At 38.3% G+C, this 13,763-nt stretch overlaps 1 protein-coding gene across 4 annotated transcripts in view; it reads right to left on the bottom strand.

Moving 5' to 3' along the window:
* The window catches only part of DDX4 (DEAD-box helicase 4), an 83,144-nt gene that overhangs the window by 45,083 nt on the left and 24,298 nt on the right, over positions 1-13,763 (bottom strand). For all 4 annotated transcript variants that reach the window (XM_025448173.3, XM_025448174.3, XM_025448177.3 and 1 more), the window contains exon 4: positions 5,377-5,454. In XM_025448173.3, the coding sequence (XP_025303958.1) occupies positions 5,377-5,454 (78 nt within the window). The remainder of the gene's footprint in view (positions 1-5,376; positions 5,455-13,763) is intronic.

Raw genomic sequence — 13,763 nt, 5'->3', positions numbered from 1 at the left:
AAGAATTTTGAAGACAGAGTTGCTATGGCAAGAAGCATAGCTATTTAAGCCAAAAAACTGGACAAAAGACATACAAACTAATATAAACTGACACTTTAAACTATCACTAGAAAAATTTAAAGCATTTTCTTGTGGTCTTCATAAATTGTGTCTTACCTAACTATACAATAACCTAATACAGGGAAGTTAAAGATCTACAAAACTCCTCAAGCCACGTGCAAAATTGTGTATGAGCAATTATCCGTATTTTCATCAGATTCTAAAGATGTGTATGATTCAAGAAGTTAAAGCTATTTAGGGGATCCCTGGGTGGCGCAGCAGTTTAGCGCCTGCCTTTGGCCCAGGGCACGATCCTGGAGACCCGGGATCGAATCCCACGTCGGGCTCCCGGTGCATGGAGCCTGCTTCTCCCTCTGCCTGTGTCTCTGCCTCTCCCCCTCTCTCTGTGTGACTATCATAAATAAATAAAAAATTAAAAAAAAATAAATAAAGCTATTTAGGTCATACTTCACAGAACATGAAAAGTGATCAATACTCTATTATGAGCAATTAAGGGTCAGTTTCTTTCTTTCCTTTTTTTTTTTTTTTTTCATTTTCTTTCTTTTTTTTTTTAATTTATTTATTTATTTTTTATTGGTGTTCAATTTACTAACATACAGAATAACACCCAGTGCCCGTCACCCATTCACTCCCACCCCCCGCCCTCCTCCCCTTCTACCACCCCTAGTTCGTTTCCCAGAGTTAGCAGTCTTTACGTTCTGTCTCCCTTTCTGATATTTCCCACACATTTCTTCTCCCTTCCCTTATTTTCCCTTTCACTATTATTTACATTCCCCAAATGAATGAGAACATATAATGTTTGTCCTTCTCCGACTGACTTACTTCACTCAGCATAATACCCTCCAGTTCCATCCACGTTGAAGCAAATGGTGGGTATTTGTCATTTCTAATAGCTGAGTAATATTCCATTGTATACATAAACCACATCTTCTTTATCCATTCATCTTTCGTTGGACACCGAGGCTCCTTCCACAGTTTGGCTATCGTGGCCATTGCTGCTAGAAACATCGGGGTGCAGGTGTCCCGGCGTTTCATTGCATTTGTATCTTTGGGGTAAATCCCCAACAGTGCAATTGCTGGGTCGTAGGGCAGGTATATTTTTAACTGTTTGAGGAACCTCCACACAGTTTTCCAGAGTGGCTGCACCAGTTCACAGTCCCACCAACAGTGTAAGAGGGTTCCCTTTTCTCCGCATCCTCTCCAACATTTGTTGTTTCCTGCCTTGTTAATTTTCCCCATTCTCACTGGTGTGAGGTGGTATCTCATTGTAGTTTTGATTTGTATTTCCCTGATGGCAAGTGATGCAGAGCATTTTCTCATATGCATGTTGGCCATGTCTATGTCTTCCTCTGTGAGATTTCTGTTCATGTCTTTTGCCCATTTCATGATTGGATTGTTTGTTTCTTTGGTGTTGAGTTTAATAAGTTCTTTATAGATCTTGAAAACTAGCCCTTTATCTGATATGTCATTTGCAAATATCTTCTCCCATTCTGTAGGTTGTCTTTGAGTTTTGTTGACTGTATCCTTTGCTGTGCAAAAGCTTCTTATCTTGATGAAGCCAGCATCACCTTAATTCCAAAGCCAGACAAAGACCCCGCCAAAAAGGAGAATTACAGACCAATATCCCTGATGAACATGGATGCAAAAATTCTCAACAAGATACTGGCCAATAGGATCCAACAGTACATTAAGAAAATTATTCACCATGACCAAGTAGGATTTATCCCTGGGACACAAGGCTGGTTCAACACCCGTAAAACAATCAATGTGATTCATCATATCAGCAAGAGAAAAACCAAGAACCATATGATCCTCTCATTGGATGCAGAGAAAGCATTTGACAAAATACAGCATCCATTCCTGATCAAAACTCTTCAGAGTGTCGGGATAGAGGGAACATTCCTCAACATCTTAAAAGCCATCTATGAAAAGCCCACAGCAAATATCATTCTCAATGGGGAAGCACTGGGAGCCTTTCCCCTAAGATCAGGAACAAGACAGGGATGTCCACTCTCACCACTGCTATTCAACATAGTACTGGAAGTCCTAGCCTCAGCAATCAGACAACAAAAAGACATTAAAGGCATTCAAATTGGCAAAGAAGAAGTCAAACTCTCCCTCTTCGCCGATGACATGATACTCTACATAGAAAACCCAAAAGTCTCCACCCCAAGATTGCTAGAACTCATACAGCAATTCGGTAGCGTGGCAGGATACAAAATCAATGCCCAGAAGTCAGTGGCATTTCTACACACTAACAATGAGACTGAAGAAAGAGAAATTAAGGAGTCAATCCCATTTACAATTGCACCCAAAAGCATAAGATACCTAGGAATAAACCTCACCAAAGAGGTAAAGGATCTATACCCTCAAAACTATAGAACATTTCTGAAAGAAATTGAGGAAGACACAAAGAGATGGAAAAATATTCCATGCTCATGGATTGGCAGAATTAATATTGTGAAAATGTCAATGTTACCCAGGGCAATATACACGTTTAATGCAATCCCTATCAAAATACCATGGACTTTCTTCAGAGAGTTAGAACAAATTATTTTAAGATTTGTGTGGAATCAGAAAAGACCCCGAATAGCCAGGGGAATTTTAAAAAAGAAAACCATATCTGGGGGCATCACAATGCCAGATTTCAGGTTGTACTACAAAGCTGTGGTCATCAAGACAGTGTGGTACTGGCACAAAAACAGACACATAGATCAGTGGAACAGAATAGAGAATCCAGAAGTGGACCCTGAACTTTATGGGCAACTAATATTCGATAAAGGAGGAAAGACTACCCATTGGAAGAAAGACAGTCTCTTCAATAAATGGTGCTGGGAAAATTGGACATCCACATGCAGAAGAATGAAACTAGACCACTCTCTTTCACCATACACAAAGATAAACTCAAAATGGATGAAAGATCTAAATGTGAGACAAGATTCCATCAAAATCCTAGAGAAGAACACAGGCAACACCCTTTTTGAACTCGGCCATAGTAACTTCTTGCAAGATACATCCTTTTTTTTTTTTTTTTAAGGAAGGGTCATTTTCAAAAACAAATTGCTAGCTACACAAGCTCTGAGAAAAAATATAGAGGTTGAAACTAAAGTATTCCATTAACAATAAGGGAAAGGAGTTATATTCATTGGTCTATGAATTTCTAAGATTATTCGTAGTACAATGATAACTTTTTAAAGTATTAACATTCAGCCAAGAGTTTTGATCAGAAGATTAATGTGTTTTTCAACCTAACACATATGAAATTAACAGTGTGTAGTAAAATCGGTCTCAGTGACGGTTTTCTCATTTAAAAAGCCTTTATTTAAATAAATAAATAAATAGAAAATTTAAAAAAAAAGCCTTTATTCAAAGATACAGGCTTCCAGTTACAGAATGAATAAGTCACACAGATAAAAGATATATCATAGAAGATATAGTCGTTGGTATTGTTAATAATTTTGCATGGTGACAGATGGTAGCTATACCAGTGATGAGTATAGTTGTGGAATCGCTACGTTGTATATCTGAAACTAATGTAATGCATTGTGCATCAACTACACTTCAATTTAAAAAAGAAAAAAAAGGAAAAAGCATTCAATTAATGCAAAACTTTAACAAGATATATGAATATACTTTCTGAATTTGAAAATTTAAAAATACCTAATTAAAACATTTCTGGGGAGCCTGGGTGGTTCACTAGGTTAAGCATCCATCCAACTCTTGATTTCAGTTCAGGTGATTATCTCAGGGTTTTGAGATGGAGCTTTCTCTGTGCTGGGCATGGAGCCTGCTTGAGATTCTCTCTCTTGCACGCCCTCTGCCCCTCCCCCCCACTTCATCTCTAAAAAATAAAAAAAATTTTAAAGGCTTTATTCATTAGTATTTTGAAATCCGCATCAAAAAGTGTCACCTAGGGGATCCCTGGGTGGCTCAGCAGTTGGTGCCTGCCTTTGGCCCAGGGCGTGATCCTGGAGTCCCGGGATCGAGTCCCACGTCAGGCTCCCAGCGTGGAGCCTGTTTTTCTCTCTGCCTATGTCTCTGCCTCTCTCTGTGTCTCTCATGAATAAATAAATAAAATATTTTAAAAAAAAACAAAAACAAAAACAAAAAAGTGTCACCTAAATTAAATTCTAAAATTAGATTTTAAAACATCTACTCTAAAATATATTTTTTAGAATACATTTAAGTATTAAATGTTCCTCTAAGTGTAATAATTTTCAGGTATTTATTATCTCTAATGTTATTAGTAACCAACAAAACCCCCACTTGAACCTTTTAGCAAATCATCAATGTCTCTTACTATGCAGGCTTTAAAAACACAATAAAAATGCATATTTAAAGAAATTATTTCTTGGGGCAGCTCAGCTGGTTAAGCATCTGCCTAGGACTCAGGTCATGATCTTAAGGTCCTAGGATTGAGCCCAGCCCTGTATTGGGCTCCCTGCTCAGCAGCAGTCTGCTTGTCCTCTCCCTCTGCCCCTTACCCCTCTTGTATATTCACTGTACTCTCTTCTCTCTCAAATAAATAAAATCTTAACTGAATCTAAACAAGAAATAAAGTTTTCCAAGTATCAAAGGAAATACCATACAACAATCTTTAATGTCTCCAATGAATAAAAATACCTAGAAATAAAGTTTTTCAATTAACATCCAATGAATTCAAGATTAAGCACTACGTGTATTTAAAACTACCAATTAGCCCTAACTTATGATACCCTGTAAAAGAAATAAACAGTCATGTGGATTTTTAAATAAATTTTAAGTTTTAATATTTTATGGCACTATACTAAAACATAAAGTAAAATACTTTCAGCATTGTAATATCAAATCTAAAAATGGACTGTAGGAAGGTATTTTGCTATATCATTACCTGTCAAATCAAGTACTTGTTCTAAAAATAAAAAGTTCCAAGTTTGGGGAAATAACCTCTTAATACTAATAAACTTACAGAAATGTTTCTATATTGCCTTTTTTTGAGAAATAAAAGTTTAAAAAAGAGGCCCTTCCTACCCTAATCTCTGAAGTTTTTACAAACATTCTCCTGCCAATTGTGGGATATCAATAATCATAAACACATCAAGAAATATCCCTATAAAGCCATCCTTAACCAATGTAGTTTATCAATTTAACTCCTACTATCCCAAAGGAAAAAGCAAAAAGGAAACTGCTAAGTGAAAAAACAATAAACTCATTATTCCAAAGTCTACTGTGCAGTGAGTTACAACAGACTTAGCTTTGCACTAAACAGCTATAATAGTTTCTATTCTTTCCACCACTGAGCAGTTAGTAAGATTATGGAAAGACAAATATACTTACCTCTGTTTCCCATACTCCTCCCTGAGAGAAATCCACCTCTCATGAAATGATCTCTTCGAGAAGGTCCATCATTCATTTCTGAATCAAGTAAATTTAAAGCAAGTCAAAAAGGTATCTTGTGGTACAAACATTAAACCTTTTCAATGTGCCATCCCCCATGATAAAGGAAGAATTCTATAAATCAATAAAGACAAACAGCCTAGTAGCTTTAGATAGGTAGTTCTCCAAAGGAAAAATAAATGATGACTAAATCTTACTCAGTTAAACAAAATGGAAATCAAAGGAAGAAGACAGCTTTTTTCAATCATATGACTGACTGGAAAATAGTTTTAAGTTTGCTAATACCAAAAACAGTTAAGGGCATAGGGAAACAAGCACAAATCATATACTATAGTAAAGCTACAAATTAGATCTTGATCCTAGCTTTAAAAGAACATGCTTTTTGAATGTATATTCATTTCTTCTCTGGATAAACAAACCAAATTGTCACACAGAAATTAAATCAGTACTTAAATCTCTGCATCATGGCCTAGTTGTTTTTTCTTTATTTTTTTTTTTTTTAACAGGCGAGCTCTACCAAACTCTCAAAGAACAAATCATTCCAATGACATATAACCGTCCCAGGAAACATAAAGAGGAAATATTTCCCCACTCATTTCTACCAAGTCAACACAACGTTAACAAGTCAAGGACAGAAGAAAATCTCTTTGACTCACAAGTAGATGCAAAATCTCCATAAAAATTATTAGCAAAACAAATCCAATAGGAAATTAAATAGAACATTATGACCAACTGGGGTTTATTCCAGTATGCAAGGATATTTTAAACAACAGAGCATCTTAAAAAGGTAAGTAACAACATTAACATATCAAAATGAAAAAAACTATCTCTACAGATAAAAGTACATGAAGTAACTCAACATGGGGGCACTTTGGTGGTTCAGTCCAGTTAAGCACCTGCCTTGGGCTCAGATCATGATCTCAGAATCCTGGGATCGAGGTCTGTGTCCTCTACTCAGCAGGAAGTCTGCTTCTTTTTTTCTCTTTCTCTCTCTTTCCCCCCCCTTCCTCTATCTCAAGTAAATATTTTAAAAAGCACTCTAAAAATAACATGATTTATGACAAAAATATATATTAGCAAACTAAGAGGTTTTCATGGCAGCTCTATTCATACTAGCAAAAAGGAAATAATTCAAATGTGAGTCAAGAAGAAAATAAACATATAGTATGACCTGTTTAGCCAAAAAAATTAAAGTATAATAGATCTAATTAAACAAAACAAAGTACTGTCTCCTTCAAAAAAAGCACTCTACATGGTATACAACTTTACACTTTACAAAATTACATTCATCACCTCATTTGATCTTTATCCTTATAATAACCCTGTTAGGAATGAGGGTAGGTATTGCTGAGTTTGTTTTTAGAAAAAATTAAAACCCCAAAATAACAGAACCTATATGTGCTAGGCCTAGAAAGCAGGATTTCCATCCCAAAACTGTGCTTAATTATACCCACTGCAAAAACAATTTAAATGATCTGAACTAGCAGCAGACATAAGAAGAAAAAAAAGCTAACACCCAAAAAGAAAAAACTTAAGATTCAAGTAGTTTATTACCATCAAAATAAAATTAGTTGACAACTAAAACAAGTGGTCAAATTCAAGATAGATAATTGTTATCACATGTGCACAAGAAAATCATCATTTGAGCACCACAGATATCAGGCACTACACTATATTAGGCCTTTGTATATATTAACTAGCTTATTTAACACTTAAAAATGTAAGAGCTATTATCCTCATTTTTAAAATGAGAAAACAAAGTTTAGAGAACCTAAAGTTTAGAGAACCTAAAGTTTAGAGAAGCAACTTCACCAAGGTCATCCAGCCAGTATGAAGACTGGACTTCAATTTGAATCCAATCATCAGACTTAAAGCCCTACTTGTTGGAGACCTGTATACATTCTCCACAGTACATCTATAAGAGAAGCACCTTAACATCTCTAGATGGTAAATCAAAGGACAAACTTAAAAATAATCTTGGACAACACCCCATTAGTCATTCAAATCTGAAAAGTAAAACACAGGAAAGATACAAATATTTTTAAGAGTTAAAGGAAACAGCATGCAAAATTTTTAAAAATCCCAAGGTATAGTCTAAAAATGATGGTCCAAAAACTGAAGGTTCTAATAAAGAATTAATTCATCTTGTCTTCTTTGCTTTTAGCACGCAGTCAAAAGGAAATAGGCAATTACTCTCTTTACTTTTTTTTTTAGTAGTTTTAGGGATTGCTGCTCTCACTTTCATTAATTTAATGATATACCATCACTGAATTTTATCAGGTTCAATCCCCATCATAATAAATACATAGTTGGAAAAATATCAGTAAAGAAGTCCATGATACTAATAAATGATAGAGTATAGCTATTTACCTTTGGTGCTCTGAAGCCTATCAAAACAAAACAAAAGAAATGAAAAGAAACTCCATTTAAAACGAAATTAGATTAATGGAAGCAATTCCCACCAAATGACATGTAATTACATCAGACCAGATTCAGAAAGAAGGAGCAAATTATGAACAACTTAAAAAAAAATCCACATATTTAACCACCAAGAAAAAGAACAAGAACTAGAAGACTTTAGTTCGAGCTCTAATCCACCTGTAATCTTCCAATCTTCATCCAGCGTCATCTGCTTAACCCAAAGTGAAAAGGGTAAGAGAAGATGAAAAAGACTCAGTGGCAAAAAGTTCTGAAACAACTTCTCAGTATTTAGGGCTGCCAGCTGTATTAATCTCTAATGCCCTTCATTATCTCAAGTAGCTCAAGGACTACACATTTATAAATCATCAACCTTCAGTCTTCCAACCAGAGATCATGTAATTATAAAAGTAATGTGCACAAAAATTGCCTGGAAATCTGGTTAAAATGTAGATTATGATATAGTAGTTGTGGGTGAAACATTAGAGTCTGCATTTTTTTTCCAAGTTTTTTTTTTTAATTTGAGATAGAAAGTCCATACAAGCAGGGGGATGAGGGATGATGAAGGGCATAGAGAAAAGCAGACTCCCCGGTGAGCAGGGAGCCTGGCATAGAGGTCTATCCCATGACTCTGAGACCATAACTTAAGCTGAAGGCAGACAGATGTTCAACCAACTTAGCCACCTCTAGATTCTGCATTTCTAAGTTCACAGGTAACACCAATGCTACTGGTCTGCCAACAATATTCTTACATCCACCAAAAGACATAACAGAAGTTTACAAAATAGGAAAATACTGTAAACTATCCACATGCCCATTAATACAATGTCCTATGTTATATCCATAAATAACCTACAACTATTTCCATGGAGAAATGGAGAGAAGCTTAAACACAAGAGAATTTAATGTATGGTTCCAATTCTATATAATTTGTATATACAGGAAAAACTTTATGCTGCTAGAAATTAGAATAGCAGTTACTCCTAGTCAGAGTGATGGTTGCCTTGAACAAGGGTTTTTAGAGTTCCACTAATGCTCTGTTCTTGATATGGGTGAACACGAAGGTGTATTCACCTTGTTCAAATCCAGCGACCTGTACATTTATGATGTATACCTTAAAAATACTGAATCTGGGATCCCTGGGTGGCGCAGCGGTTTAGCGCCTGCCTTTGGCCCAGGGCGCGATCCTGGAGACCCGGGATCGAATCCCACATCAGGCTCCCGGTGCGTGGAGCCTGCTTCTTCCTCTGCCTGTGTCTCTGCCTCTCTCTCTCTCTCTATCATAAATAAATAAAAATAAAAAAAATACTGAATCTGGCAGGGAAAGAAGGTAGAAGAGTAGGGTCCCCAAGTCACCTGTCCCCACCAAATTACCTAGATAACTTTCAAATCATCCTGAAAACCTACGAATTTGGCCTGAGATTTAAAGAGAGAACAGCTGGAATGCTACAGTGAGAAGAGTTCCCGCTTCTATCAAAGTAGGAAGACGGAAAAAAATAAATAAAAAAGCATCCAAGGGGGAGGGGCCCTGCAAGGAGCGGGTCAAAACCCCAGTCCCAGAGAAGCAGGAGCTTTACCAGCCTTCCCGGACGGAAAGGCGCTTGCAGGGAACTCGGGCAGGATCCCAGGAAGGGCAGTGGAGCCCCCCAGGTCCCCTGGGTCACTAACAGAGGAGATGTGCCCCTGGGGAGAGTGCGCCACATTCCCCGGGCTGAGCTCCCTACAGGGCTGGAGTGTGCGCCCCAGGGGGCCCAGGGACAGCTCAAGTGGAGGCTCTGCACGAAGGGGGCTGCATGGCCCCGGGAGCCCGATTCCAGGGGCGGGCGCAGACCCCATAGCCCAGGGCACCAGGGGACACAGCCCAATATCCAGCGCTCCCCCCGGGACACGCGGGGGCAGGGAGGACCCAGGACAGCAAGGACGCTCCTGCCCCCAGACCCCCCAAGCTGTGCAGATCGGCGCCCCCGGAGCATTCAGGACCCTGTGGACTGGGAGACTGTGGTAGTTACTGCAGGAGCGGACTCTAGAGCTGGAGAGCTGGCCGCTGCCACTGTTGTTGTTCCTCCTGGTGTCACCTTGTGCCTGGGACTGAGCAGGGCCGCCAGGGAGCAGGGACCTCGCAGGATAAACAGCTCCCACTGAGCAGTGCACCTGGCAGGGGGCGGGGCAGCTCCCCCAGGTGCACACACCTGAGAATCAGCACAGCAGCCCCTCCCCCAGAAGACCAGCTTAAAGGACAGGGGAAGAGCAAGTTCTTGACCAAGCAGTGCTGGAAAGTTCCAGGGGAAGTCTAGGGACTTACAGTATATAGAATCACAGGATACCCCACCTTTTGTTTTTGTTTGTTCCCCCCCTTTTTTTCTTTCTCTTTTTCTTTTTCCAGTACAACTTGTTTTTAGTCACTCTGCACTGAGCAAAATGACAAGGAAGAATTCACCACAAAAGAATCAGAAATACTCCTCTCTCCCACAGAGTTACAGAATTTGGATTACAATTCAATATCAGAAAGCCAATTCAGAAGCACAATTATAAAGCTACTGGTGGCTCTAGAAAAAAGCATAAAGGATTCAAGAGACTTCATGACTACAGAATTTAGATCTAATCAGGCCGAAATTAAAAATCAGTTAAATGAGATGCAATCCAAACTGGAGGTCCTAAAGACAAGGGTTAACGAGGTAGAAGAACAAGTGAGTGACATAGAAGACAAGTTGATGGCAAAGAGGGAAACTGAGGAAAAAAGAGACAAACAATTAAAAGACCATGAAGATAGATTAAAGGAAATAAAGGACAGCCTGAGGAAGAAAAACCTATGTTTAATTGGGGTTCCCGAGGGCACCAAAAGGGCCAGAGGGCCAGAATATGTATTTGAACAAATCATAGCTGAGAACTTCCCTAACTTGGGAAGGAAAACAGGCATTCGGATCCAGGAGATAGAAAGATTCCCCCCTCAAAAAAAAAAAAAAAAAAATCAAGGAAAACCGTTCAACACCCCGACATTTAATAGTGAAACTTGCAAATTCCAAAGATAAAGAGAAGATCCTTAAAACAGCAAGAGACAAGAGATCCCTAACCTTTATGGGGAGAAGTATTAGGTTAACAGCAGACCTCTCCAGAGACCTGGCAGGCCAGAAAGGGTTGGCAGGATATACTCAGGGTCCTAAATGAGAAGAACCTGCAGCCAATAATACTTTATCCAGCAAGGCTCTCATTCAGAATAGAAGGAGAGATAAAGAGCTTCCAAGATAGGCAGAAACTGAAAAAAAATATGTGACCACCAAACCAGCTCTGCAAGAAATATTAAGGGAGAACTCCGTAAAAGAAAGAGGAAGTCCAAAGAAACAATCCACAAAAACAGGGACTGAATAGGTATTATGATGACACTAAATTCATATCTTTTAATAGTAACTCTGAACGTGAATGGGCTTAATGATCCCATCAAAAGGTACAGGGTTTTAGACTGGACAAAAAAGCAAGACCCATCTATTTGCTGTCTACAAGAGACTCATTTTATTTTTTTTTATTTTTTTTTATTTATGATAGTCACAGAGAGAGAGAGAGAGAGGCAGATCTACAAGAGACTCATTTTATTTTTTTTTATTTTTTTTTATTTATGATAGTCACAGAGAGAGAGAGAGAGAGGCAGAGACATAGGCAGATGGAGAAGCAGGCTCCATGCACCAGGAGCCCAACGTGGGATTCAATCCCGGATCTCCAGGATCGCGCCCTGGGCCAAAGGCAGGCACTAAACTGCTGCGCCACCCAGGGATCCCAAGGGACTCATTTTAGACATAAGGACACCTACAGCCTGAAAATAAAAGGCTGGAGAACCATTTACCATTCAAATGGTCCTCAAAAGAAAGCAGGGGTAGCCATCCTCATATCAGGTAAATTAAAGTTTATCCCAAAGACTGTAGTAAGAGATGAAGAGGGACACTATATCATACTTAAAGGATCTATCCAACAAGAGGACCTAACAATTGTGAATATTTATGCCCCGAATGTGGGAGCTGCCAAGTATATCAATCAGTTAATAACCAAAGTTAAGACATACTTAGATAATAATACACTTATACTTGGGAGACTTGAACACGGTGCTTTCTACAATTGATAGATCTTCTAAGCACAACATATCCAAAGAAACAAGAGCTTTAAATGATACACAGGACACGATGGATTTCACAGATATTTACAGAACTTTACATCCAAACGCAACTGAATGCACATTCTTCTCAAGTGCACATGGAACTTTCTCCAGAATAGACCACATACTGGGTCACAAATCAGGTCTTAACCGATACCAAAAGACTGGGATCGTCCCATGCATATTTTCAGACCATAATGCTTTGAAACCAGAACTAAACCACAAGAAGTTTGGGAGGATTTCAAACACATGGAGGTTAAAGACCATCCTGCTAAAAGATGAAAGGGTCAACCAGGAAATTAGAGAAGAATTAAAAATATTCATTGAAACTAATGAGAATGAAGATACAACTGTTCAAAATCTTTGGGATACAGCAAAAGCAGTCATGAGGGGGATATACATTGCAATACAAGCATCCATCCAAAAACTAGAAAGAATTCAAATACAAAAGCTAACCTTAAAAAAAAAAAAAAAAAAAAAAGCTAACCTTGTACCTAAAGGAGCTGAAGAAGGAACAGCAAATAAAACCTTCACCTAGCAGAAGAAGAGAATTAATAAAGATTTGAGCAGAACTCAACGAAATAGAGACCAGAAGAACTGTGGAACAGATCAACAAAACCAGGAGTTGGTTCTTTAAAAGAATTAATAAGATAGATAAGCCATTATCCAGCCTTATTAAAAAGAAGAGAGAAAAGACTCAAATTAATAAAATCACAAATGAGAAAGGAAAGATCACCACCAATATCAAGGAAATACAAACGATTTTATAAACTTATTATGAACAGCTAAATGCCAATAAATTAGGCAATCTAGAAGAAATGGACGCATTTCTGGAAAACCACAAACTACCAAAATTGGAACAGGAAGAAATAGAAAATCTGAACAGGCTGATAACCCGAAAGGAAATTGAAGCAGTCATCAAAAACCTCCCAAGACACAAAAGTCCAGGCCAGATGGCTTCCCAGGGGAATTCTATCAAACGTTTAAAGAAGAAACCATACCTATTCTACTAAAGCTGTTCAGGAAGATAAAAAGAGATGGAATACTTCCAAACTCGTTCTATGAGACCAGCATCGCCCTAATTCCAAAACCAGACAAAGCCACCAAAAAGGAGAATTATAGACCAATATCCCTGATGAACATAGATGCAAAAATTCTCAACAAGATACTAGCCAATAGGATCCAACAGTACATTAAGATCATTCACCATGACCAAGTGGGATTTATCCCCAGGATGCAAGGCTGGTTCAACAAGCGTAAAGCCATCAATGTGATAGATCATATCAACAAGAGAAAAAACAAGAACCATATGATCCTCTCAATAGATGCAGAGAAAGCATTTGACAAAACACAGCATCCATTCCTGATCAAAACTCTTCAGAGTGTAGGGATAGAGGGAACATTCCTTAGCATCTTAAAAGCCATCTATGAAAAGCCCACAGCAAATAACGTTCTCAATGGGGAAACACTGGGAGCCTTTCCCCTACAGGAACATGACAGAAATGTCTACTCTCACCACTGCTATTCAACATAGTACTAGAAATCCTAGGCTCAGCAATTGAGCAGCAAAAATAAAAGGAATTCAAATTGGGAAAGAAGAAGTCAAACTCTCCCTCTTCCCAGATGACATGATACTCTACATACAAAACCCAAAAGACTCCACTCCAAGATTGCTAGAACTCATACAGCAAATCGGGGGTGTGGCAGGATACAAAATCAATGCCCAGAAATCAGTGGCATTTCTATACACTAACAATGAGACTGAAGA

The sequence above is a fragment of the Canis lupus genome, chromosome 2, assembly GCF_003254725.2.
Source record: "Canis lupus dingo isolate Sandy chromosome 2, ASM325472v2, whole genome shotgun sequence".
NCBI lineage: Eukaryota > Metazoa > Chordata > Mammalia > Carnivora > Canidae > Canis > Canis lupus.
Note: the sequence above shows the minus strand (reverse complement) of the source record. Positions and strands in the feature narration are given on the sequence as shown.